This window comes from Prionailurus viverrinus, chromosome B2, assembly GCF_022837055.1.
Source record: "Prionailurus viverrinus isolate Anna chromosome B2, UM_Priviv_1.0, whole genome shotgun sequence".
Lineage (NCBI taxonomy): Eukaryota > Metazoa > Chordata > Mammalia > Carnivora > Felidae > Prionailurus > Prionailurus viverrinus.
The window spans coordinates 113279925-113306677 of NC_062565.1; the positions used below are offsets into that span (position 1 = coordinate 113279925).

General features: G+C 42.8%; 1 protein-coding gene across 4 annotated transcripts; it reads right to left on the reverse strand.

The window, feature by feature from the left end:
• Positions 1-1456: 1456 nt before the first annotated feature.
• Positions 1457-26753, reverse strand: HDDC2 (HD domain containing 2). Of its 4 annotated transcripts, none has more exons than XM_047859402.1 (6): positions 26628-26753; positions 25260-25381; positions 23379-23481; positions 17897-17965; positions 5401-5539; positions 1457-1821 (listed from the first exon to the last, which is right to left on the reverse strand). In XM_047859402.1, the coding sequence occupies exons 1-6, from the start codon at positions 26694-26696 to the stop codon at positions 1724-1726; spliced, it is 600 nt and encodes a 199-aa protein (XP_047715358.1). In that variant the 5' UTR covers positions 26697-26753; the 3' UTR covers positions 1457-1723. The 4 variants fall into 4 exon arrangements, with proteins under 4 accessions (XP_047715358.1, XP_047715357.1, XP_047715359.1 ...); XM_047859401.1 differs by having other exon boundaries at positions 26613-26741; XM_047859403.1 differs by having other exon boundaries at positions 5382-5539; positions 26613-26729.

Sequence of the window (26753 nt, forward strand, 5' to 3'; positions counted from 1 at the left end):
AGGTAACAAATTTTCTTTTGTTGAATTCAACTCAACAATAGTTTTTTGGTACCACATTTTAATTATAGGTTCTGTTATTCAGAAGATAGATTCCAGGCAAGTAGCAGGTATCTTCTAAGAGAAAAAAAAAAATTTAAGCAATGATGCTCAAATATTTGGAGTTGGCTGATGAATTCAATAGCTATCTCTTCCTATTGATCTTCATTGTGTTCTTTATTAAATGATATTTATAGCTCTCTTTTTAAGCCTGTTACTCCAGCGAGTAAGGTTTAGGACAAGTGTGAACTTGGTAGGTAGATGGGAAACTGAAATAATGATTAGGTGACCAGTATTAAGTCTGACCCAATACAGGCTGGATTTATGAAAATTGCAGCAGGCAAAAAACATCACAAGTAAAACTTCATGACCACAGAAAATCTTCTGGTTATAAATATTTGAACTTTTATCTGTGATTATTTTATGTGCATATTTTCATGCCAGGAGAAAAAACTCCAAAATACTGATAGATGGAGTTCTGTTTTCCTACTAACCATATCTCTAGTAACGAGCAGACTTGGAATTTTCAACCATTTACCACTTTTTAAATACCGTTGCTATGATGCATCAGTATTTTGAAGCAAACCGCGTTGCTCTTTTCAACGCGGAGCAGTTATATGTACACGTGTGTTGCTTCTGAAGAGATCATGCACTTTGCTTCCTGCAGACTGGGTATCCATGGATACTGCCAAGAGTTTCCAAAGAAACGCTTCCTAGAATACTCTCATCATGCCAGAGTAACGGGCCTTCTTCAAATGGAAACTGACGTTTGAATTAAAGGGGCAGGCATCATTGCTTCTCACCAAAATACTGGGCAAGTTTGCACAGATGGTCTTCTTTTCCTGACCATTCCATGGTTGTGCCTCATTCAGAGGCAAGCAGGGTAGGTTACTTGTCCAATGAAAGGAAATGGGGGAAGAAACCTGGTCTGATGTGTTCCCAACATAAGGTGCAGTGCCCTCACTAACATTCCTCTGATTACAGATTTCTTAGCTGGTGATAAATGTTCTCATAATCAAGGTCTGAATATTTATAAATCAGACAGGGAAAAATACACAGAGGAAGACAAGATGGCATTTGAAACCGTATGCCTGAATTTATATCCCCAAATGACAAAAAGGATTAGGGGGAGAGGCAGAACCTGTTAGCCTGTTTACAAGTCTATGATCAGAGGCCTAAGGCAGGTCACAGTGAAATGAACAATGTGGCTCCACGGAGTGATCATCTGAACAAAGCAGCATTTCATAAATGCATTATAATACATTCCTTTTCTTGGATCCTCACCACCAAGTCAGCTGAAGAATCTGTTCTTAAAAGCAATCGTAACTTAATTTTCCATCATTGCATGAATCTGGCCTTCAGGGCTGTAGGTTATTAATTTAGAATAAAATAATACAAAATCTCAATAAATAGTCCAAAGTTTAAGGTTTTAAAAATTTATTTAGTTAGTTCATGAAAAAACTCCCCCCACTACCCTCAGGCTTCATCCATGGCATTTTCAGGACCACATCCTGTTCTGTAGCTCCTTTTATTATCCAGATTGTATCAGGTTTCTTACTGGAGTCCAGGCAACGGAAAATAAACAGACTTGCATCTGGGGAATCAACAAAGCAACAGTGGCCAAACAACACCATGAAAGGGAAAAACACAGTGTCTGTCACAGGAGTGCAGCAACCCAGAGAGCATATCAGGAGCGGGGCTCACTGGTGGCGGCAGCTATGTTAGCGTTTCTTTCTGCCTCAAGTTCAGAGACAAGTTGGACTATCTCCGGGTGACTGAATTTTCCTGCAAGGCAAGAAGACCGGGAAAGAGGTTGACAAGAGGATACATCAGTTTCTCCAGCTTGATCCTAGGCTTGTCAGGGCCTGGGTTCTGTGATCGACTCCAAGACAGAATACAACTCCAGGTCCTGGACAGAGGACCACTTGGAGCTTATCCTCCATCACCCTGGATGCCACCAAGCATTGGGGATGACAGTCGGGCAAAGAACTGTTCATCAGGCAGAGTTAGGGAAAACTTCACCAGGTAGAGAGCTGGACACAATCTCTGCCCATTCTGAAACCGGAACTCACAGGCACAAAGCACATACATATAAAAAGACTAATAGGAAGAGCAGAAGGTCTAGGCAGTCCCAGGATGCAAATGTGTCTCTTGTACACAACTACACTAAAACCCACTGATCTGTCTTCCCTGCTCCTCAACCCTCCCAGACTTCTGCCCTGGGCAGCAACCTACCTATAAGCTTTCTTAGTTGAAGGTGGTTGGCGTGCAGGATTATCAAACCCACCACTTCTTCCCTGTTTTTTTCTTGCCAGTGCCTTTGTTGTTTACTGTTCAGTCCAAATTTGATTCCATTTATTCCCTATCATCAACCTCTTCTCTGAATGTTCCCTTCACTTTCTGGCCCTGATGTCTGGCTTGTCCTGAGGATATGGCTTTCCCTGCAGCCTTGTCACATGGTGGATGTTTTCTCTCTCACATGGCTCTTTTCACTGGGCCTGGGTCTGCCCTTTACGCTCCCCGTTGCCTCCAGGCCACCGTCTGCCCCACTGTGTAAAGGTCATGCTGTCACACTATTACCGCAATTCCACCAAAATGGCTCTTACTTAGGACACACCAATTAGTAACACGTTGCTGAATCTGATCACTACCCCTCTTGAAGCATTTTCTTCCCGTGGCTTCTGGGACTCCTGACTTTCTCCTTTGAAACCCATCTTTTCCCCACCTTCCCCATCTAGTGGCAACTCCATTCTTCTATAGTTGCTCAGACCAAAGTCCTTGGATTTCTCTCATAAACACCCCTACACAAATTCTGTTGGCCTTTATATTCAGAATATATCCAGAATCTGGCCGTTCCTTTCTTTCTCTATCGCTACCAACCTGGCTCAAACCACTATCATTTCTCACTCAGATACTGCAATAGCCACCAGCTGGTCTCCCTGCTTCCAGCCCAAGTGCCCCTTTCAAAACCCAAGACAGATTCCACTTGCCCCGCGATCCACCTCCGCAAAGGGGTCCCCATCTTGCTCAGAGCACAAGCCAACCTCTTAGGCTCACCTGCCACCCTCTCCTCTCATCCACCCCCACGAGCCACAATGGCCTTCATGCTGCTCCTCACACACAAAGTTTCAAAAAGAAAAGAGAAAAAGAGAGCCCTAAGTATTGACTGAATTAGAGAAATAAAATTGTAAATGTTATCAAACTAAAGCCTTTAAGTCCCCTTCAAAATCCTAATAAAGGGGGGAGTGGCACCCGGCTGGCTCAGTTGGTAAGCATGAGACCCTTGATCTTGGGGTCATGAATTCGAGCCCCACATTCGGGGTACACTTTACTTAAAATCCTCATGAGGTTTGCCATGTACATCTTCATTGCTCCTGAACTAAGCCTGTTGTTTTCTTTAAGCATTTTTGAGAAAAGAAACCACTCCTTACATCACTTATATTACTTAAAATTCTTAACTTTTTTAAGCGTAGTGCACCAGAGTGGAAAGTGAATTTTAATCTCAACTCAGCTGCGGGCACGTCACCCTCTTTCTCACCTCATTTCTTCCTCAATGAAATCTGGAGTTTAAACTAGATGACCCTTCCAGTTCCCACATTTTTTGATTCTACTAGTAGTCTGATGTTTCATTTTCTACTTTTCATTGTGAGTGTATCAAAATAGAAGATGATAGTGTGAAAATGCAAAGCACCACCTAAACATGACTTGTATTTTAGAGTTACGTTATTGGTGACGCAGGCTATCTTGGAGACCGATCATTGCTCACAACGGGTTGGCAAACCTTTTCCATAAAGAGTAAGACAGTACATACTTTAGGCTTTGTGAACTATGTGGCTTCTTGCCGACTACTCAATTCTGCCACTGTGGTGTAAAAGCAGTATAGACAATACATAGAGAATGAGTGTGGCTGTTTCAATAAAATTTATTTATACAAACCAGCACCAGTCCAGCTTGGCCGATGAGCCAGAGTTTGCTGATCCCTAGTTTACAATGCTATTTAGCTGAAGTCAAACATTTCTGAGCACCGTCTATATCAAAGATAGATGAGACAAACCTGGTCTTGGCCCTCACACAGCTTAGTACGGGATAGGCTGAGCAACTGGGGGTTTTGGGACAAGACCCAGTAAGAAACATCCTTAAGGAAAACGCAAATCACACGGTCACAACATTATGGCAAATGCAGACTGAGCAAAAAGAAGGGAATACCTCATGTTGACAGGGAGGATTCAGAAAGGAGACTAGGGATATAAGTGGCCTCAGACTGCAGAGCTCTTTAGGCCACTCCAAAGTGTTAAGATCTTACTTTTTAGGAAGAGGAAAGCCACAAAAGTTTCAAAAAGGAAGAGGCGATAGTATCTAGGTCTACAAAGGAAGAAAACGTTGAGACCTGCAGGATGAACTAGTGAGCCTGGCTGGCCGAGTGAGGAGGCTATGATACAGAAATAACAAGCAGAGAGAGGCAGAGAGAGAGGCAGAGAGAGTGGGGCTGGAAAAGAGGAACCAACCTCATGAACACCAGCCAGCACCTCCATAGCGTATGCAGCTTCACTAAACACTGTTATCAAAATGAAGATAGTGAAGGCTTCTTGCCAGGTATCATTCTAAGCACTTCACGTGAACTAACCTGCCATGTCTTCAAGTAGCCCTATAAAGTTGATTTTAAAGATTTAAGTAATCTGTATACCCAACGTGGGGCTCAAACTCACAACTCTGAGATCAAGAGCTGCACACTCTACTGAGTCAGCCAGGCGCTTCTATAATTATCCTTATTTTAAAAATACAGAAACTAAGGCCCAGAGCTACGTTGAGTAATTTGCTGGAGGTTACATGGACTGTAGGTGGCAGAACCAGAACAAATCAAGCTCCTGGCCTGTGCAATGGAGCACTATAATGACACTGGTGACTTCAACTGTCTGGGGTTTCCTATTTTTACATCTCTTTTTCTACCTTCATCTCAATATGACTTTACTCCTATGAAGACCTTCAGATTACAATGTACTTTCACATATATTCTCTCTCTTGAATCTCAAAACCCACCTATGACTCAAGCAGGGTCAGTTCTGTGCTTTCCATTTTTCTGGGAGGACACAGAAAAGTCAGGAGACTGCCCGGGGGGGGGGGGGGGGGGGGCGCACACAGGCAGGTGTGGACGTGAACCTGGCTTGGTGCTCAGATCCAAGGCGCCAATGCTCTCCCACAACAGACCACCTCTCACCATGAATCCCACCCTTTCCTATTTACGTGCCCCAGGTGAAAGTGTCAGAAGAAGGTAACAACAGCAGATTTCGCTAACGTCATGTCAGTCACTACGCGAGGGGTAAAAGCCAAACTAAAATGGTGCTTACTGAAAAGAGCACCGAGTACCTGCTGTGGAATCATAGAAGTCCTGCAGCCTCCCCGGTGTGTTCTCAAGGTCTTCATACTCGGATGCCTGAAGAATCATCTCACACTGGTCCAGCTGCTTCACAAATTTGGCTTCTGCACTAGACTGGGTCTCATACTCCTAAGTGAACGGACAATTAAAGCAGCATGATGAGAGGCGCAGGACAGGGTCCTCCAGGAAAATTCAGACTCTGGTACTGACATCAGAGCCACATGTAAAAGCACACTGTGTACTGGCCGCCCTTCTCGACCATGTACAAACCCTTCCCAGAGAGGCTTCGGCTGTAATTTCACGGCTCACCATCAGCACTGCTTTCGAGAAGGGTGTGTGTGCCAGTCCATGCATTGCACTGGAGGCCTCAGGAGGCCCATTCGTTCACATCGACGCTCCAAGCATTTCTCTTCCTGTCTGGTACCCTGTCTGCATGTCAAGATCGTTACTCTTTAACCCACCCGAGTGCTGGAGGTCTTTTTAACTTCAAGCTAATATTTCATCTCACGTTTCTCAAATGATTTCCCTGCCCATTTAAAAAAGTCAGCTTCCTTTTCCTTTTTTTTTTTTTTTTAATTTTTTTTTTTAACATTTATTTATTTTTGAGACAGAGAGAGACAGAGCATGAACAGGGGAGGAGCAGAGAGAGAGGGAGACACAGAATCTGAAACAGGCTCCAGGCTCTGAGCTGTCAGCAGAGCCTGATGCGGGGCTCGAACTCACGGACTGTGAGATCATGACCTGAGCCAAAGTCGGACACTTAACCGACCAAGCCACCCAGGCGCCCCTTCCTTTTCCTTTTTAAGTGAATTTCTGGCTTTCTCGTTTAATTTTCGCTGTCCCTTTCCAGGGGAAATCTCTGTCCTTGCTATCCATACAGGGAGGATTCAATCGAGTCCCCCTGGGTTATAACTCCTGAGGATACAATCAAGGTCTGGGAGTTCTTCATGCAATGGTGTGTGTGTGGTATTGGTGACAAGGAGGTGGTAAAGGCAGCGGATGGGGAGCAGGGTTTTGTTTTTGTTTTTGTTTTTTTTTCTATCTTCCTCCCTTGGGTCTGTCTCCCTCCTTACTGCAAAACTGAACCAAAAAGCTACAGGAGGGCTGCCTCTTATAGCATGACACATGCCACACAAGTCCTAATTAGTACTGTATAGAATCGTTCTTCTATTAAGACCAAAGTGTTCCCAACTGATTTCCCTGCAAAGTTCTCATTTGTAACTCCACCTCAGATGTGTCTGGATAATGAACCTGTCATGCCTTCTTGGCAGGGTGATGTGATGTGAATCACTTAAGGTTTCTCAGTTTCTATCAGATGCCTTATTCTTATAAAGGCAGCTATTTGGATTTTGATAGAGCTGAAAATTGTACACGGAAAAACCATTTTAATACAAGACCAAATACATTTTGTTTTAATTCAAAAGCACTTAAAAATAACTCCTTTTACTTAATGCTGATTCACATTTACAATTATATATAAATATAATTATAAATAATTATAAAATATTATAAAATATAATATATATATATATATTTAACAAATTAAAGTTCATTATTTAATGAAAAAGAAATGGAATATACTCAAAGTATAGCAGTCCAGGATTTTTCTCTATTGAAAGTGAGAAGAAAAAGATTTCAAGACCACTAGGAAATACCACATCCTGTATAACAAATTCTGGTGAAATTCCATTTCTCTTAAAAATGTAAATTGTTGAGTTTTTTTGGTCAAAAAATAATGGTACAGACATTCTTCAATTTCACTTTCCAACAAGAAGGCAGGGTAAGAACAGTGTGGCCACAAAGCTCTAGAAGTAAGAAGACAAGGCATCTTTGGGAACATACTGCAAGTAGTTTCTCATGACAGAATGCAGAATTAATTGCAGGAGGAAGGGAGAGAAGATGCTGAAGGAGGAGGAGGGCCAACTCCCAAAAGGCCTTGTGGTTGTGAGAAGTGGTTTCGGCTTACCCTGCAGCTACTGGACATCACCGAGAGATTTCAGGCCAGAAGGGTCACGATCAGATTTGCGTTTTAGAAAGATCATTCTCCCTTCGGTGTGGAAAATGGCTAGATGGGAAGCAGAGAAATCAGGCTCTGAGACTGTAGCACCAGCAGAGAAGTTTGGAGAATCTGGTCTGGCTTAATCTCATGGCAATGAAGATGGGACAAGAGTGCAAATTTGAGAAATGCTAAGGATGAAGAAGGGAACCAAAATATGAATGTGAACAAAAGACAGAGCTGAGAATGACTTCCTAGTTCCTGGCATGCGTAACTCAAGAGGGAGCAAAAGAGAAGAAACAGACCCAAAAGACTGACAGAACAAAGAAACAGCAAAACCGAAACCTAACGAGCAACATTTATACAAAAACTAAGGTACATAGCATTACCATGTATCACAAAATATACATAAGTGGGGACAGACAAACCGCCCCCAGCCATAAGCCCCACTTTCTTTTTACATTTTTTAACGTTTATTTATTTTTGAGACAGAGCATGAACGGGGGGGAGGGTCAGAGACTGAGGGAGACACAGAAACTGAAACAGGCTCTGGGCTCTGAGCTGTCAGCACAGAGCCCGACGCGGGGCTCAAACTGATGGACCGCGAGATCATGACCTGAGCCGAAGTCGGACACTTAACCGACTGAGCCACCCTACTTTCAATCAGTAGGGCGCCATAAGCCCTACTTTCAATCAGCAGGAGCAACAGGGCATCTGATGCACCTGAGAGCTGGAGAAGCTCAGGACAGCCAACAGGTGTGCTCCAACAGCACCTGACACAATCCCAGCCAAGGTGGATTCACCAGTCTGACCTCCTGGGGCTCCTCCTGGACAGGACCCCACATAAACAGAAGCTGCTGGGGTGGAATTAAAACCGAGTGAGGTAAAATGGGGCGCCTGGGTGGCTCAGTCAGTTAAGCCTCTGACTCATGATTTTGGCTCAGGTCATAATCTCACGGTTCCTGGGTTCGAGCCCCACATCGGGCTCTGTGTGGACAGTGCAGAGCCTGTTTGGGATTCTCTCTGCGCCCCACCCCCCCTTAAAATAAATAAACTTAAAAAAATAATACAATTGAGTTGGGTAAGATAACAAGATGAAGCAAAGAAAAAGTCCAGATAAAAGTGGGGAAAGAGCACAAAGCCAGGGAATATCTGAACATAAGCCACCGAACATTTTAACATCCCATTAAAACACAAACCGAAACAGAAGAGGAAGTTCTGTGAAGTCAAAAAAAAAGTTATCTGGACCAAGTTTCCTTCCAAAAGTTAAGGAAAATGAAGTGCATATCAAAATGAGCAATGTAAAAAACACAGAGATCAAATCCCCTACAAGGCTACCAGAAGATACAGAGAGCAAGGAGCGAAATGACATCTCTACAGAAAATTCACCTCGGAAAGACATTCTTCATTTTTTTAAAGGATCAAATCTGTAAGAAACTACTTCAAAAAGAATTAAAAGATGCTAAGAAAATGGTAAGACATGAAAGAACCACATTAAAAAAATTAGAGATAGAGATGAAAGAAAAAGTCATTTTCTCAGCAAAGGCTAAGCAGCAAACAGGAACACTGGGATATTTTAACACGATAAATAACGCCTTAAGAGAAACAGAAATTGAAAAGGAAGTTAGGCTTAAAAGTCAAAAAGAAATGAACATGATGTAAAGGATCTGAGAGAGAAGGTGACAAATACTGAGTTGAAGAAGAATCAACAGACAGATACGTAGGAATCTTGTGGGGGGGGGGGGGGGGGAAGGAAACTAAAGTAAAAGAAAAACTACATTCAAAAAAACTTTCTTGAAATTAAAAGCCCATACTAAATAGCTAAGGATATTGACCCAGAAGGACCAATACCAAAGCACATTCTAATGAAATTACCATATATATTTAAAAAAATCATTTGTACACCTATGCAAAAGGAGCATCTGACACATAAGGAAAACAAAATTATTATCTAACAACAATGCTTTACGACCAAAGAGAATGGAGGAATGTATTTAAGATATTCAAGGAAAGAAACTGGGAACCATGGGATTTTTATATCAAGCAAAACAGACCTTCCAGAGTAAAGAACACAGAGGAACAATTAAAAACAGGCAAGATTTAGAGAATATTGCTCCTGTGAGTCCTTGTTGGAGAACTTACAAGAGAACAAGTTTCAGACACACAAAATGACCAGGAGAAATTGACATAAGGACTGGTGGTGAGCATCAACAGGGACTCATAGAACTTTTTTTTTTTAAGTAGGTTCCATACTGCTCGTGGAGCCTAACATGGGGCTCAGACTCAGGACCCTGAGATCAAGACCTGAGCTGAGATCAAGAGTCAGACACTTAACGGACTGAGCCACCCAGGCGTCCCAGAACTAAGATTAAATGAGGTGTGAGAGACAGCATGTAATGGTTAAATGTTTTGACAGTCTAGATGGAATTCAACTATAAAAAAATAAAGGGAAAATAAAAACAGCATAGGCAAAACAATTTTTTAAACTGTTTTTAATAATCGGAATTGACGATGGTGGGACATACAATTGTTATTCTGAGACAGGTACATGTGTAGAGAAGGATAAAGCCTGTATAATCAGGGTTCCTTGTATGGAAGAAAGTATAATATAGAAGAGGTTAAGACATAACATAAGAGGTTGCGTGAAAACCGTATAGTACTGTATCTGAATTGAAAACATCACCATGAACTCAGGTGGCACACACACATATATATCCTAGCCCTGTCCATTAAAAACATGAAAACCATAACCAACTCAGTAGCAGGAAGCACCCTAGTGCACATATTGTGGTCTTGAAACAACATAACCCATTTAAACAAAACCAACCAAACAAACAAAAAACAGGAAGGAGGTCTAGCTGAAGCGTGTTCGAGATAAGTGAGGCTACAATATCCTGCCATTACTGCCACCAAGGAAACAACCAAAGTCAAGTGTTAACCCACCTTTCCTTTGTGAACTGCAACCAAAGAGCAGATAAGGAAGAAGCCTCTGCTAATATAATTACTTCAACTACTAAATGAAAATAAAATAAAAACAATAGTGTCTTACGATTCTGCAACCCAAAGGGATTAAGGGATAGAAGCATCAAGAAAAAGGATGGAGGAAGGGCTAGATGGGTGACTTAAGGGGGGCACTTGTGATGATAAGCACTGGGTGTTATAGGTAAGCAATGAATCACTGAATTCTACTCCTGAAACCATTATTACACTATCTGTTAACTGACTAGAATTTAAATAGAATTTTGAAGAAGAAGAAAAAGAAAAAGAGAACCCAGACATCATGTGCCTCATGATGAAAGAATCCAACACCACCTACAGTTTTGCCAAAAAGATCCAACGTAAGTCTGATCCAGCCTCTGGATCCAGCTGCCACTCTGCAGAAAACAGGAGAACACAGGAACATGAACTGCATCATGAGTGTGCAACTGGCAAAACCCATGGCAAAACTATGGAAAACTCTGTAAGCCACATGGTCTGAATTCTTCAACAGATAACTTGCAAGAAAAAGAAAGAGACGGGGTAGGGGTCAGGGACAAACTATAGATTAAAGGAGATTTAAAAGACATATTAAGCCTTAAAAAATGCTCAAGATTAAGCTAAAATGTCTAAGGATGAACACTTTGGTGAAAAAACCATAAAGAAATTCGGGTGATCACTGAAAATCAGGACAGTGGGTTCTTTTGGAGGAAGGGAGGGGCTGGCTTCGGTCAGGGCCTAGGACGGGGTTTCTTGCGGTGAAATGGTCAAGTTCCAAATCTTGATGTAGGTGGTAGTTACCAGGATGTCATCCGTCCAGGAACTCATGCTATACAAAGGTTTTTGAATTTTTTTCTGTTTTGTTTTTCAATACAATAGTTTTTAAAGTAACAAAAATGGCTGAAGAGGAAGATGCTGTGAACCTGCTGAACAGGATACTTAAGTGGAGCTCCATTAGGCTGTTGGATTTGTATGTTTGGAGCTTCGAAGGAAGATTTTCAGAACATATGGAATAATCAGAATATGACCACTGAAGCCTTGGAGGAGTGTGCAGAAAGGACAGGCCAAGGACACAGCCCTGGGAAGACAACATCGGCTCTGACAAAGCCGGCTGAAGAAGAGGAACACCTGAAGAAACTCAGAAAGAGCCAGAAAGGTACAAAGAAAATCAGGAGGGAGCCATGTTGCAGACCTGAGGGACGAGAGGCAACATCTTCTAGGCAGCCAAGGTGTCAGGTGGCACCTGGGCAGAGCAGGACTTGCCAGACAGAGTCACACAGAGGCAGTCTGTGGTCGCTGCAAGAGCAGCACATGGTGGGGCTGAGTCACACTGGCGGGCTGTGGGGAGGCAGAGGCAGGGAGTGGGGACCATGTCCGACCTATTTGGTGGTGAAGGGAAGTAGAGAGATGTAGTATCTAGGAAGTTTATTTCAAAATATGATGTGTAAACATTATTTACAAGGCTTACAAAAACCTGAAAAAGTTCCCATCTGGAAACTTCTATGTTCTCGGTGAAGGAGGCAAGATTATTTGCTATAAAGTTGGGAGAGAAGTGCAAAGCAGGTGAGCAAAGAGAGGGATGGACAGCTGATGTGGGGCCAGAGACAGAGAGACTGTTGCCAACGAGGAGTCCTGCAGCCCTGAGGCTCAGCAGAGCCTGGAGACCTAGATGGGTTGTGAGTGATCCCGGTCCCCAAGGCAGGGGGGTGGGAAGGTCCCTGCATCAGCACTCTGCAGCCTCCAGGTAGGACTCAGGAAGACAAGTTGACTGAAATGACTCAGACTGGGGTTCTGTGGAGCAACAGAAGAAGTTCAAGAAGGAGTTCAAGCTGCAAAGAGATACAAGTCTAGGTCGTGAAAGGGAAGAGAAGGGGACGAAAGGGGACGAAAGGGGACGAGGCCACAAGTCTCCTCCCTCTTCCTTGGGGAGGGGTCGGCCCCGACTGAAGAGTTACATGAAGTCTCTCTCTTGCACCTCTCACTCCCTACCTTCTGTGACTCTCCCTCTGGGAGAGCACACTCATGTTGCTCTGCAGCACACTCCCCAATAAAATACTGCACCTGAACTACAAAGTATCCTTTGTAGGGAGACTTTTTAAAGGGTACCCATTAACCCACCGTGTCTCCAACTGATTGGACTTCCGGCAATGGCAACTGCATGAGGGGCAGCTCCTGCTATGCCTTGGGATTCATGGGGATATTTCTTTAAAGTGAAAGGCAGGTGGTGGGGTGAACATCTTTCAGTGATGCTTTGAGAAAAATGAAAATGTTTGCTCTTGACTTACTGATATTTGGTTTCACACTTCTATGGCAAAGATAAATTATAATCAAGGATATTGAACTGCATTAAATAGATGTGACCCTCTGGGTTCACAGCTATTTATAGTGGTGAGCAGCTATGATTAACATTTCAGAAATCAATCAACTGGCATTTTCTTTTTTTAATTAAAAAAATTTTTTTTAATGTTTAATTTATTTTTGAGAAAAAAAGAGAGAGGCAGAGACAGAGGGAGACACAGAATCCGAAGCAGGATCCAGGCTCTGAGCTGTCAGCACAGAACCCAGGGGCTCAAACCCGTGTCATGACATCATGACCTGAGCTGAAGTCTGACACTTAATAGATTGGGCCACCCAGATGCCCTTCAACTGGCATTTTCTATGTAACTGTAGTACTCTAAGTTCCCTGGGTACAGAATGACCATATCTTCTTAAACCATATCAGAACATATGGAATGGAGACAGAAGAAAGATAGAGCTTACCGTGTGCCAGGCAATATTCCAAGCACTTTACATATAGTAATTAATCTGATTGCCATACAACACTATAAGATAGGCATTCTACTGCTATTGCCATTTTATAAATAAGGATATTGAAGCACACAGAGGTTCAATGAGTTGCCCAAGATCACAATGCTAGTAAACAGGGCATCTGAACCCTGGAAATTGGACACTGAAATCCACGTACTAACACAGGACATGAATTATAAAAATGCTTAAGTTAACATGAGAGTGTATATGGGTTGCATAGTGTTTTCCAAAAATCCAAGTCTACCTAGAACCTGTGGATGTGACCTTATTTCCAAATAATGGAATATCTGGAAGACTGCAGATGTAATCAAATTGAGATAAAGTCACACTGGATTGGGATGGACCCTAGTCCAATGGCTGGTGTCCTTACAAGAAGAGGGAAATTTGGGCACAGATACAGACCCAGGGAGAACAGCATCTGACTACAGAGGCCTACATTGGAGTGATGTGTCTGTAAGGCAAGGGATGCCAAAAGCTAGAAGCAGCATCTATCAGAAGCCAGGCAGAGTCAAGAAAGGATCCTCCCCTGGAGCCTTCAGAGCGCAGCCCTGCCAACACCTTGATTTTGGACTTCCAGCCTCCAGAACTGTGAAACAATACATTTCTGTTGTTTAAAAGCCATCCAAATTTCCGGCAATTTGTTACAGCAGCCCTAGGACAGTAACAGAGTATCTTATTACTAGTAAGTAACTGACATGGTGTCCTAAATACAACAGAACTATAAATGCTTGTTCAATCAACCCCTGTGCTGCATCATAACCTAAAGACAATGCTGAACTAGGAGGCAGGCTTTGTCACCCACTAGCTAAGAGACCCTGGGCAACATACTGCTCCTCAGCCCCGTTTTCTTATGCGTAAAATAAAGGAGTTGGGCATGGATTTTCTTCCAGTTTTAAATTTACAAAATTCTAACATGTACAGTAAAGAGTCATAGAGATGGGATCCAGAAATAATTTTAAAATACGTAAGAATATGGTAAAGTAGCCACTACATAGTACCAAAGGTCTCAGAAGGAGGAAAAACACAGAGAGATACAGAGAAAGAGAGAAAAAAGAGAGAAAGAAGGAATGAATTAGTTTTCTAGGGCTGCTATAAAAAGAACCACAAACTGGGGCGTAGGTTACAGAAATTTATGGTCTCATAACTCTGGAGCTAGAAGTTGGAAAGCTAGCTGTTGGCAGGACTGGTTCCTTCGGAGGGCTGTGAGGAAGAATCCACTCCAGGCCCTTTTCCTGGGCTTATAGATGGCCTCTCTCATGTTCACATAGCACTTCCCCAATATGTATCTTTGTGTCCAAGTTCCCCTTTGCATAAGGATAACAGTCATATTGCATGAGGACCCACCTGAATAACCCCATATTAATTTGATTACATCTATAAAAATCCCATCTCCAAAAACACTTTTTAAATCCTATCTCAAGGGAAAAAAAAAATCCTCCAGTGATCACTTCCTCTTTGAAGAACACCTGAAATGATATAATTATATTTTGACATGAACAATAAAAATCTGAAATACAATTATAAAAAAAAAAAGATCTCCTTCACACTAACAATAAAAAGTCCTATCAATTCATTCAACAAATATTCAAATATTCATTGCCCACCATCTATTTTTTATTTTACTAGGCACTGAGAATAAACTACTGAATGGAGGAGAAAAAAAATCGTATCTCCAAATAACGTCTTATTTGGAGATACCTCTGAATTTTAGTGGGACACAATTCAATCCATATCAGAAAGAGAAGAGGGGAGAGGAATATCTTCTTCTGATGTACCGCCTAGAGCTAGGTTTTTTGTCATAAGATCCTGTGAGCTGTGAAGAAACGTGTTGTGTGCGGAAGGACAGTGATACTCTAGTTCCTGAAATACAGGCTTTAATAGACACAGGATGGGGAGAAATAGTCAAAGAAATTAGCAACAATTCTAATGTCTAAAACTCTCTTTAAAGAATAATACTAGATACTACAGAGGTATGTCTTCCTGCTTTGTTTTCATGATATTTAAACAAACTTAAATGTATCTGTGCCCCCCAGCATCAGCACATACATACACACTCGCCCCCTTGCACAGAGAATAAACACTGAGACTTAAACATGTATGCCCAGCCTGTACCTCAGGGGCCTCTCTTGACCTGAAGCAGCTACTTCATTCATAGGGGTGTATGAATTGGTTAAGGAAAGTTTAAGAGCCATGAATAATATTCTCTATAAATACAGTTCTACAATTCTGTCTGAAAAATTTATTGCTGCCTATTTATATGGTCCTCATGTTTCCCCCCTCGGGCTCTTAACAGAAAAACGAGCCCAACCCTTTCATAGCATGCAAAGATGGGGTTCATGTCAGAAAGTAAGAAAGTGCAAATGTTCCTCCTCCACATCCATCAATATCCCACAGTGTCACCAACAAAGTAACCGAATCCCATGTTCTCTTCTTTTAAGCTGTCTGCCGGCACAGCTCCAACAATTCTAAAGAAGGACTGTCACATTCCAAGGTGGCCACTGTGTACCTGTCCTGGGACCTTCTTTAACAAGCTTAATTGATTCAACCACTGACTTTCATGAGATCATAAAACTGTCACCTATTTAGGGGTTATCGAGTCCTTTATGGTCTGTATTTTATATTTTTCCAAACCCAAAGTCTTTATTGTGATGTTTTCATTTGGAACCTACTTAAATAAAAGGAAATTTTCCAGTAAATGTAAAGTAATTTTTGTAAGTAAATTTTGCTGTAAGCTTTTTTTTAGCCAGTCGCTGATGGCTAACTGAGAAAATAATTTAACAGATACTGCCACTGTGTTTATAATAACTAGGAGACACAAGGGTACCAATTCTTATGAAAAGTTTTTTGGGTTTTTTTGTTGTTGTTTGTTTTTGTTTGTTTTTTAATTTACATCCAAATTAGTTAGCATATAGTGCAACAACGATTTTAGAAGTAGAAAAGTTTTAAATTAAAGGAGTCTTTCCTTTGTAAAAACAATACTTGAGATTAGTTTCATAAGCTCAGGGGCCACTTTTTTTCTCTTTCTATGTATGAAATCTCTTTCTATAATGAACTCTATTCCATTATTCCTCAACTCACAGTGTTCCAGAAGTTCACTTGAAAGGACCTACTTTGGCACAAGGGACTCTTTTTCCTAAAGAAACCCTGTTACACCTAGTGACAGATACCACCGGAGCCAGGCTCCGGCTACATACCATGCATATTTTGCCAGATTGAATTTTCACAATTATTTGGCAAGGTAGGCATTAACAGCCACAATCTTTCACCTTCAATCCCGAGGACAAAACTGTTTCAGTTTTCAGCATATTTTTAACTTAGAAAACAATATGGTATATATAGTACACATTACAGAAAACCTCTAGTGGGGTCCAGGGCAGACTCAGCTGCTAAACAGATGAATATTCCTACATCAAAGCATATTAATTTTCACATCAAGGGGAATGAGTGGGGACTCTAAACAGCCTCATGTTGATTCAGGTAAATTTTGCCATATGAGGTGAAGTTAGATCAGGTTTTTTAAAAACGGGCTCCCTGAACTTTGTAGATTTCCTAACTGAGGATTTAGGGCCTGTGGAGCTGTATTACTCTCACGTTCTAGGAGAAATAGGCCAACTAGAACCAAGTAACTCACCCAAGGGAGGTGGGACTCAAATCCAGGTCTCTGGAGGCAAGCCTTGCTCTCTGCATCATAGTGTACTGCCTCACAAGGGAAGGATGCTCATTTCATCCCATAATTCAGCTAACCCACAGAAATGACATCATACTACAGAATCTGACCACTGAGGAAAATGGCATTCATAGGAGAAACATCTAGTCAGGGTTCAACCTGGTCACTTCCCAACCTGACCCCTAGTCTTCCCAAGTCAAGGAAAGACCTGACCCAGCACGCTAGGCAGTGGGAAGGGAAGTCTGCCAGCTCTGAGGCTCCAGGGAGAGCAAGGGGGGGGGGGGGGGGGAGCTGTCCTCTGACAGTGGGAGAGAGGAGGGGGGCTGTGGAGGGGGGCGTCTCAGGGCTCACGCAAAGAAGGGCCAGTACGGACTGCAGGGAAGTAAGAAACTGCAGTAGGCAAGGATTTGTCTGCTATTGTTTTCTCTTCACAAATGAAAACCAGCACTGGGGGGGGAGCAACAGGAGCGCGTGGGCTTTCTTTGCTCTTTCCACTCTTCCTGCCCTATGCCGCCAGTCATTCTGCCTCCCACCTTGCCATCAAGCACCGGGAAGGCAGTGAGCACCTACAGGGCCCCCGTTCTGTGCTGGGCATCATGGCACCACTTCACTTTGACCTCACTCAGCCCTTAACAGCCCTTCCAGGTTTCACAGGTGGGCAACAGGCTCAGGGAGGGGAAGAAGCCCAAGGTCAGAGGCAGGAGGTGGTGAGGGCCCACATTCTTTTCAAGGACCAGAAGGCTGGGCGAGTGCAGGCTGGCAGGGTGGGGGTGAGAGCAGCGCAAGAGGAAATCCAGGGGCTGAGTCAAGATCTGCACCAGGCATCATGGTGTCAAGGGAAATGGGGAGATTGGAGGGAAGAAAAATTTCTATTAGCCATGAGAAACCCCTGCAGCAACCAGGAGGTGAGAAACAGACACAAACGAGAAAATAATAAGTTAGAGACAGCTTGTTAAGATAATCTAAGGCAACTACAACATTGAAGATCCATATAAACTCAATCACAGTAAATAAAAAGCAACTCATCACATATACTTACTTCCCAAAGCCCATAAAGTTCCTTCCTGAGATCTTCTGGGAGGAGCTGTGTTAGCTGCTTCATAGCTTCCTGAAATACCAAACTGTTATTTTACTCATGATCACATTTATCTAATTAACAATTCAACTACAAAAGCCAAATAGTGGGCTCAAACTCTTACAAACAACTCCCCAAAGGACAGCCAAATGTTGGACAATATTTATAGATTACAAGGAGGGCAGTTGTATACTTTAAAGAAACATGCGTACTTATTCATATGGGGCCCAGCAAGCACTTATTTTGTGGCCTGAAGCACACCAGACACCAAAAAAAAAAAAAAAAAAGACAATAAGGAAGGTGTGAGATGATTACAGAGATATCAGAAGTGAGGCCAAGGTTTTACATCTTGTGGATGAATCACATCTTGTGATTTCAATCATAAGCATCCTAGAGTTCAAAACTAACCTGAGAACAAGAACAGGAAAGTAACGCTGAATAACAAAGCTCAAAGAAATTTCCTGTGTATTATTATATTCATTTCCCACTGTTAATATTTTTATTGCATAACATAAAGCACTACACACATGGGCAGTTATTGTCATTAACATAAAGGAAACTACAGGATAGTATTTTGTGGGGTCATACGCACAGGATGAAAGAAAGGGATATTAAAGCACAATCAGCCATACCACCCGTGTAGTATCTGAGCCATTCGACAGCATCACCAATCACTTCTTGCCCTCCCTTCATAAACATGTCCAGGCCTGGGACTCTAGCTCCTCCAGAGGCTGCCCAAATGGGCTTTAGGCAGCACTGACAGAAAATACCTTCTTGTACCAAGTTGGAAGCTATCCCTGCAGGTCTTCCACCAGGCCTCACCTCACCCCTCGCAAACACAGCATCGAATACGTGGGCAGTGACCCAGCTGGGCCAGAATCACTGCGGCCACAGTGACCGGTCCAAGGGAAGGCCATGTACCCAAACCAGCCACTTGAGGGACATCTGCATGATCTGTCCAGCAGAGGGTAGGAGAGGGAAGGCACTACTCTCTGAAGTCCCCGGAGCCACCCTCGTTCCTTCCTCCTTCATTTCTGTGTTGCTCCAGTGTCTTTCTAAAACATCATGTCTTGGGACACCTGGGTGGCTCAGTCAGTTGGGCGGCCGACTCTTGATCTGGGCTCAGGTCATGATCCCAGGATCGTGGGATCAAGCCCTCTGCTGGGCTCCACGCTGAGCATGACACCCGCTTTAAGGTGATCTCTCTTGCTCTCTCCCTTTGCCCTTCTCCCCCACTCACGCTCTCTCTCTCTAAAATATAAAAAAAAATTAAAAAAAAATATCACATCTTGGGGGGCATGAGGTCTACAGCTTACTCTCAAATGGCTTCAGATCCCTTCACCATCCTCATCCTACACCTCTTAATTCGCTTCAGTTCTTCTAACCGGAGGTGAGGGTCCTTGGCCAAGTGGCAAAGGCCCCATATAAAATCGAATAGTGAGCTGGGAAAAAGCACTGAAAATAAAAATGGGAGGAAAATGTTACAGAACACAACCACTGGCAGAGCAAACGGCATGTGCCAGTGTCAACAGTGTGCTCTCGTAAGTAACATCACCATCTTGAACGGCCCGTAGCGTCATAGCACCCTCAGTGGTATCAAATTTAGGGTATTGTGTATCTGCATCCTCACTTGTTTCTTTTTCATAAACTGCAGAAAATGCTTGAAAAATCTTTGCATTTTCAAAAATTAAAGGCGTCTTTACAAATAGATCGCCTTTCTCTACACTATTCCAAAAACACACGTTTGTCCGCTGCCTTTGTTTGAAAAGAATGAATATGTATTTACAGGTATATAAATATCTAAACTCTTGAATTCATATATTCCCTTTATGGTGACGTACCCAGCACCGAACATAGTGAATGAGGTGTGGTCTGACCAAGGTGGGAGAGAATGGGGCCATTGCCTCCATCATGCTGGACGCTGTATTTCTATAAAGGTAGCCTGAGACTGAATCAGCTTTTTGGAGATCAAATCCAATAAACTTCCAGTTGATTAAAATCGCCCTGTCCTTTAAAAAACAAAACAGATAACAAATATGTTGTTGCTCGCTTCTTGAAATTGAACAAAGATTTTCTGGATCTAAAACTCATTGATATCATGTTATTACACAATCAAAATCTGCATTTTGAGACCTTTTAGGTGGTCAATATTCCTTGTTCGGCAACATATGCCAAAGAATCGTGCCTAACTTTTTAAGTGAACCCTCCAAAACCACCTTTGCTAAACTCAAAGGGTACATGGCTCCAAAGGCCAGACTTACCCTCCCGGTGGTGAGCTCTGCCACTCCCACTTCTATACTGAGTTTTGCCTTGTTCACACACAGATTTAGAGTGATAATTTTCCTCCTTTTTTTTTTTTTTAATGTTTATTTATTTTTGAGAGAGAGAGACAGAGCGTGAGCAGAGAAGGGGCAGAGAGACACAGAGTCACAAAATCTGAAGCAGGCTCCAGGCTCTGAGCTGTCAGCACAGAGCCCGATGCAGGGCTCGAACTCACAAGCTGTGAGATCATGACCTGAACCAGTCAGACACTTAACTGACTGAGCCACCCAGGCGCCCCCAGAGTGATATTTGTCCTAACTTGACATGCTTCTTCCTGTGAGTAAAGCATGTCAAAAGAATTTGCCTAAAGTCCTGAACCGAATAAGCTTCTAGCAAATGTCTTAGGTCAGTTTTGTGACCGTACCTAGAAAGCATTACGCATCTTCACACATCACTGGTAAGGCTGAACAGTACAAAAGTTCACTGGGGTTTGAACGGGGTTTGACACTTAACTCGCCCATCACTGACTGCGGAACCCTGAGGTTAAAGGTTATTAACCTCTTTGTCCTTCAGATTTCTCATCTGTAAAATGAGGGTTAATAACGGCATCCACCTTAATCGTTGTGACGATTAAGTAGGTAATATATGTAAAGCTTCAAGTATCTGGTACATAATGAGCACTCTATAAAACGTTCACTATTTTTCAGTTTCACTATTTTGCCGTGTTCATTTCCATCATAAAGTTTGGTTCTTCCCCTTTGAACGTCCTCATTCTCAAGCAACTTTTAGCAACTTTAACCCTAGAAGATACATACATACCATGATTCTGCCTTCTAACTTAATGTTTTCTCTTTGCAAAAGAATATAACCTGCTATTGCTGTATTCCAGCCTCAATTTCCATCCCACCAGTTCCCGATGATCCTTACTAGGCATCATTCACCAACTGGGGTTATGAAATAAAGTCTGTTTTATCTTGTTTAGGAAGAGGATCAGACAACACATATTGCTTTCGGCCCTAAATTTTCTCTTCCATGCCCTCATTTTCCTTTTCATCTTAATACCTACTCTCCCTCAAAGCAATCAGCCTTCCAAGTTTATCAAATATGTTCTCTCCCTCCTACTTCAGTTTAAGCCTTCCTGATGCAGTTGGCTAGCCTCTGGGCGAATAACGCTGCCTGCTTCTCATTATGTGCATTCCACCTTGAGCCAAGAAACCCTCATTTAATTATCTTAATGCATGGTTCAGACATCTAAATCTTGTTCATAAACACCATCTGCATAAAGGATTGTTCACCTTCCAGATCTTTCTCTCTGTTCCCAAATCCTAACCAGCAGCAGGAAGAGGTAATGGAATATCAGCACTCTTCCAAGCCTTTGGTTTCTTGTCCAAGAACTTGTGGTTCTTCAAGATGCTTCCCCTGTCCCTTCTGATTATGGCACTGAGTCCCCTGGAGAACACTGGAGTGGCAGCAGCCAAGAAGTACAAGGAAACCAGAAAAATTCTCATCATTGCCAGGACAGGACGTCCAGAAAGGCAGCGGCACTGATGGTTCACATCTCCACCAGGCCCCTCCACAAGGTGTCACCAGCCAGGCCTCACTCGTGTCAAAACAGTAGCACGTTTTCTCTCATTTTCAGTGGCTAGAGAGCCTCTGATGGGTTCTTTTTTCTTCCAAAAGGCTCTGGTTTGCTCCTCTGTGGAGGAAGCCTCAAATTCATTATGTACCTTCATGGGGACAGTTTGTCTTTTCTCCTTGTTCTGTGTCACTTTATAGTCTCTGATGACCCTCTGGTACTTCAATATACCATTTCTCCTCCACAAAGTCCAAATTTATCATCCTGAAATGAGCTGCATAATTAGGGAGATTTTTCCCTATCTGCTCTGCTTTATGTCATTACTCAACATGATCTGGTTCAGGGTTCATTCCTCTCTGCAACTCTGTCTCTTGAACTAATTGGTTTCTTTTTCTATAAATTCTGCCAATCAATCTAGGAATTCTTTATTCCCAACAGTCTAGACTCCTACAGAGAGACATCTCCTCAGTTTCCTCCCTTTTTCACAAGCTGTCATGATGCTGAGCCTGTATTCTGGATCTGTATTTTGGCAGGAAGAAAACATTCCTTATGTGATTTTCCTTGTTCCCATAATGTTAGAACTCCTAAACTAGGATTCCTTGTGTATCTTCTTGTTTCTGGAGGGATAAAAATACTGTTGGCTACTGAACTCCAGTCTCCCTCAGCTCTGAGAACAGATACTCAGGCCCACCTACTCTGTTAAACCATGTTGATGAGGATCCATCCACTTAGGAATTTATGACCAAACTCCTGTAATAAAAGTAGCTTGCAATAATCCCTGAATGGAGAAACAGCTGTTCAATAAAAAAAAAAAAAAAAAAAAAAAATCCTGGATTTTCCAACCTCTGCCTCAAATATGTGTCCTTCTTTGGTCCTGCACTTTGGATTTAGAGTCCAATTAACACAGATTTAATATTTTATTGCTGTTCATTTCTTACTATTGCCAAGTATTTTTCTTCACTTCTGACCAATAAATTAAAATGCTAATGGAAAATTCACAAATTACTATAATATTGATTATATTTGTGATTTACAGAACTTTTCTCCAAAGAGCTTAACCAGCATGGAGAATTCCTTCAAGATCTAGCTACCTCCATTGTTCTAATGAAAGCCATACCATCTATATCCACATACTAATGAGAACAGAAACCAACAGTTTCCTGTCCCTGTGTTAAACAAGGCTGCGAATAGGCATACTTTTCTGATCTTGTGTTAAACAAGGTTGAGAACAACCAAAAACCAATGCACTGCTTATTCCACGGAATCCTTGCTTCTGGAAGAGAAGACTGTAAACCACCCAAAACAGAGTAAACACTAACAGCTTACTCCTCAAGAATTTAAGACTTTGCCACACCAGTCCTACCAATCCAAGGCTGTTTTGCCCTAAACCTTGTGCAATCTAACTAGCTGCCCATCTCGTTAAGATCCATCTAAGCATCCTCCAGCCCCGGCCCTAAAACTCGATAAATATTCTCTCCTGACTTCCCTTTCCTGAGACACTACTAAAACACTGCCCAGGTATTCTCCCTTACTGCAACAGGTCTAATCAACTTAGCTTTGCTTCAGCAACAGGTTTCTCTGGTAGTCTCTTGTGGAGTCAACACTGACCTCTTCTCGCCTATGTTTTTCTTCTTTGGGGATGTTATCTGCTGGTGCTATGTCCCCAACGATGCATTCTGCCATATCGTGAACCAGGGCTAGACGAATACATCTGACCAGGCAAAAAATGGTGAATAATTACACAAAATTAGATTCACTACAAGTTCCTTCTCTATACTATTTTGAAGTTGCATATTTTTTTTTCTCCACCCTCACAGGGCATTTTAATGCAGTATTTTCTAAGGTAATTATATTCTACCAGCCCACAACAGTTCTGATTCAAAACTGCTAGCTAATATTCAACATAATAATACATGATTGCAGAGGAAACGGTTAACATGGATTTTTTTTTTTTAATGGCTGGTTTTTCAAATTTCACTTTAAAATGTTGATAACTTCAGAATACAACGCCAAGAGGAGATGATCTAGTTATAGTATTTACTTACTGATACAAAATTCAGAAACAATCATCCCCTAATATACTAGTTAGATGTCAAAATGAGTTGCTTTATAAAGAAATGGTAGAGTTGGACAGATCTAGGTTCAAATCCAGCAATCATTTATTAGCTGTGTGACCTTTGCCAAATTACTTAATTTCTTTAAATGCTCAATTCTGTCAGCCTTCATTTTATCATCTGCACAAAAGGATAATAATACATCATAAGGTTGGTCTAAAAACTAAATTTGATAATTTATGTTCCTGATAATGATTAGTGATGAAGATAATCACTGTCAAAATAATGAAGGCAGGTCATAATATAAACGCCCCAGAGGGCCATCTGTTTCACGTACCCACTATCTCCAAGGTGGCACAAGGCCTAACAACCTCCTCAGGGGTGTCCCATCCACAGTCTCTCTCTGTCATCCAGTTCAAATCTCAGACTATACTTAGGTTTATCTCTATTCGACACCATGTTCATCTTGTACTTTTTGCCAGAAAATCCCACTTCCACACCATCGACAGAATAACAGGGCTAATGAACGCTCTCTAATGGACCTTTGCTACACATTGATTTACTTATTGTTTCCAAAATATACCTTTACGTTCCTACCATCAGGGCCTCGGTTGCTAAGCTGTTCTCTCTGCACACTGTGCCATCTACTCCTCTACCTCATCAACTCTTCAGAGCTCACCTCACATTCCACTTCTTCCACTTCCCCAAGAACACATGATCTCGTCTGTTAGAATAACTTGCTAGTTTTTTCTTAAACTTTGTATTTATTTATTTTTAAAGTAATCCCTACACCCGACGTGGGGCTCAAACTCATGACCCCAAGATCAAGAGTCACATGCTCTGCCAACTGAGCCAGCCAGGAGCCCCAACCTTGCTAATTTTTTAGCATAACTTGTTTTGTTCCTTTTATAGAAGCCAGTTGGGACCCATGTAACTCATGGGAGACTTATTTTACTGTCTTAGCTACGAAACTTTGTCCTGTGTTCAAAAAGCATTTTAAAACACTTGCTGACTGATTGAAGGACAAGATATCCCTTTCTTAGCTACATCCTGCACATCACCTCTCTAAAAAGTCACCTCACAAACAGGTGCTAGTATTTATGAAAGGGGCTAAATTAAAGCACATGGTGTACTAATACAATAATAGAATTTTAGACATGCCACACACACTCTCCAGCCCTGGAAATCCTAATATCACACTTGTTTTCTTGAGACCAAGGCAGGCTCTATCACTTGCCAGAGAAAACCCAGAATGCAGTTTACAATTGAAACAATCAACACCCATAATTCCCCTTCCTACATCCTGAATCTGTATGGTTTATCTCTTGACAGATAAACTAACCTGCAAGAATTAGACACAGGCCTCAGTCAAGGGAAGTGGTGCATATGCACAGACCAGAGATCTTAACAAGCATCAATGTTCACATCAGCTTACCGGTCTTTGTTAAGATGCTCATCCTTGGTCACCAGAGCCATAATTGCCATTCTGTACATGTGATCTGATACGCTCTCTGGACTCTGAACATTTCTGTATACCCAGCCAGTCCTTGGGACTCTCTAACGAAAATGAAGAAAAGAAAGAAGTTTATAAAAATAAATATTTAAACTATCTGTTATGCTCTTTGAGACAAGCCCAGGGAATAGGGTATAGAAGCAGGGTCATGGTTTCAGAAAGTAGTAAAAATTTCTCAACTAACCTCAAATAAACCAGGGAGGTCAGAGAATGAGAAAGAGAGAGAGAGAGGGAGAAATAATTCACAAGCATACCATGCAAAATTCCAATAGTCAAATTACTCTGTGTTACTAATGTGTAAATTAAGGAACTTATACAAGTCCTTTGGACAGAAAAATAAAGCTGTAAATTACTGTGTTTTTCCTAACTACAAGAGTTGGGACTTGCTGCCTTCAGACAATACCACTCCACATGCTAGAAACTCTTGTGGTGAAAGCTTTCAACTTGAACAAGTGACAGACTTCCAAATTCTGGAGCAGAAAGGAGTAAGGCATTTCTAATCGTTCCTGCTACCACCTGTCATGATTCTTCCTTTTGTTCAGATCAGGATGTGATCTTGTGAGACTGCATTTTCTCCCCAAAAGTCCACATTTTAAAAGGACTGTATATAAACAGTAGCAATGGTGGCAGGAAACATAATCTGCCTTTAACTTGTAGAAATTCTGCAGAAATTATGGAGTGGGGAGGACGCACAGGATACAACTCCAGTATGTACTACAGAAAATATTCTGTTTAAAAAAAAAAAGTATTTTTATCTCTAGAAGGAGCTAAGAGATTGAAGGTACCCCGCTTCAAATCTGCCAGACTGAGGGGCAGTTCCGCTCTTGCCACCTGCTGCTCGGAGGGCCACGCTTAACCGCGCAGCTGAGCGGTCGTGAGCCCCGCCTGTACTCTGGGCGGCCTCGGGCCAGCGGGGAGGGTCCCGAACATCCGCGCGCCGGCGGTTCGCCGGGAACCGCTCGAGTGGCTGCCCGGGCCGGTCCCCGGCCGAGCACCACGCCTGCCTCCCCACACGGGGCTCTCGCGGTTCAGACTCCGCCGGGCCTGGGCTGGGCCTGGCAGCCCGGCCGCGCCTCCTCCGCCCGCCGTCCGGACGCGCCCCCGCTCCCAGGGCAGTTTCTGGGCCCAATCCTGCGAGGCGGGAGGGCGGAGGGAGGGTGAAGGCACCGGCCCGCGGCGAGCAGGAGCTCCAGGGCCCCCGCGGCCACCCCGGCCTCTCCCCGCGCGCCGCCCGCCCGGCCCCAAACGGCCCTGCCCGGCCCGGAGCCCGTTCACCTTGAGCTGCCCTACCAGCCGCAGGAACTGCAGCAGGTTCTGGGCCCCCCGGCCCGATAGCGCCGCAGCGGAGGCCGAAGCCATGCGGCCACCGGTCTGGCAGGTCCGAGCAGGCCGCGGGGCCGCCTCCTGAAGCTCCTC

What these genes read in the sequence shown, in the direction of transcription:
- HDDC2 (XM_047859401.1), bottom strand. Translation starts at nt 26,696, where the DNA reads ATGGCTTCGGCCTCCGCTGCGGCGCTATCGGGCCGGGGGGCCCAGAAC. An exon ending in GGCTGGTAGGGCAGCTCAAG is followed by an intron (nt 25,382 to 26,612) that starts GTGAACGGGCTC and finishes CATTTTCGTTAG; the next exon opens with AGAGTCCCAAGGACTGGCTG. An exon ending in CTTCTATGATTCCACAGCAG is followed by an intron (nt 1,822 to 5,400) that starts GTACTCGGTGCT and finishes CTTGCCTTGCAG; the next exon opens with GAAAATTCAGTCACCCGGAG.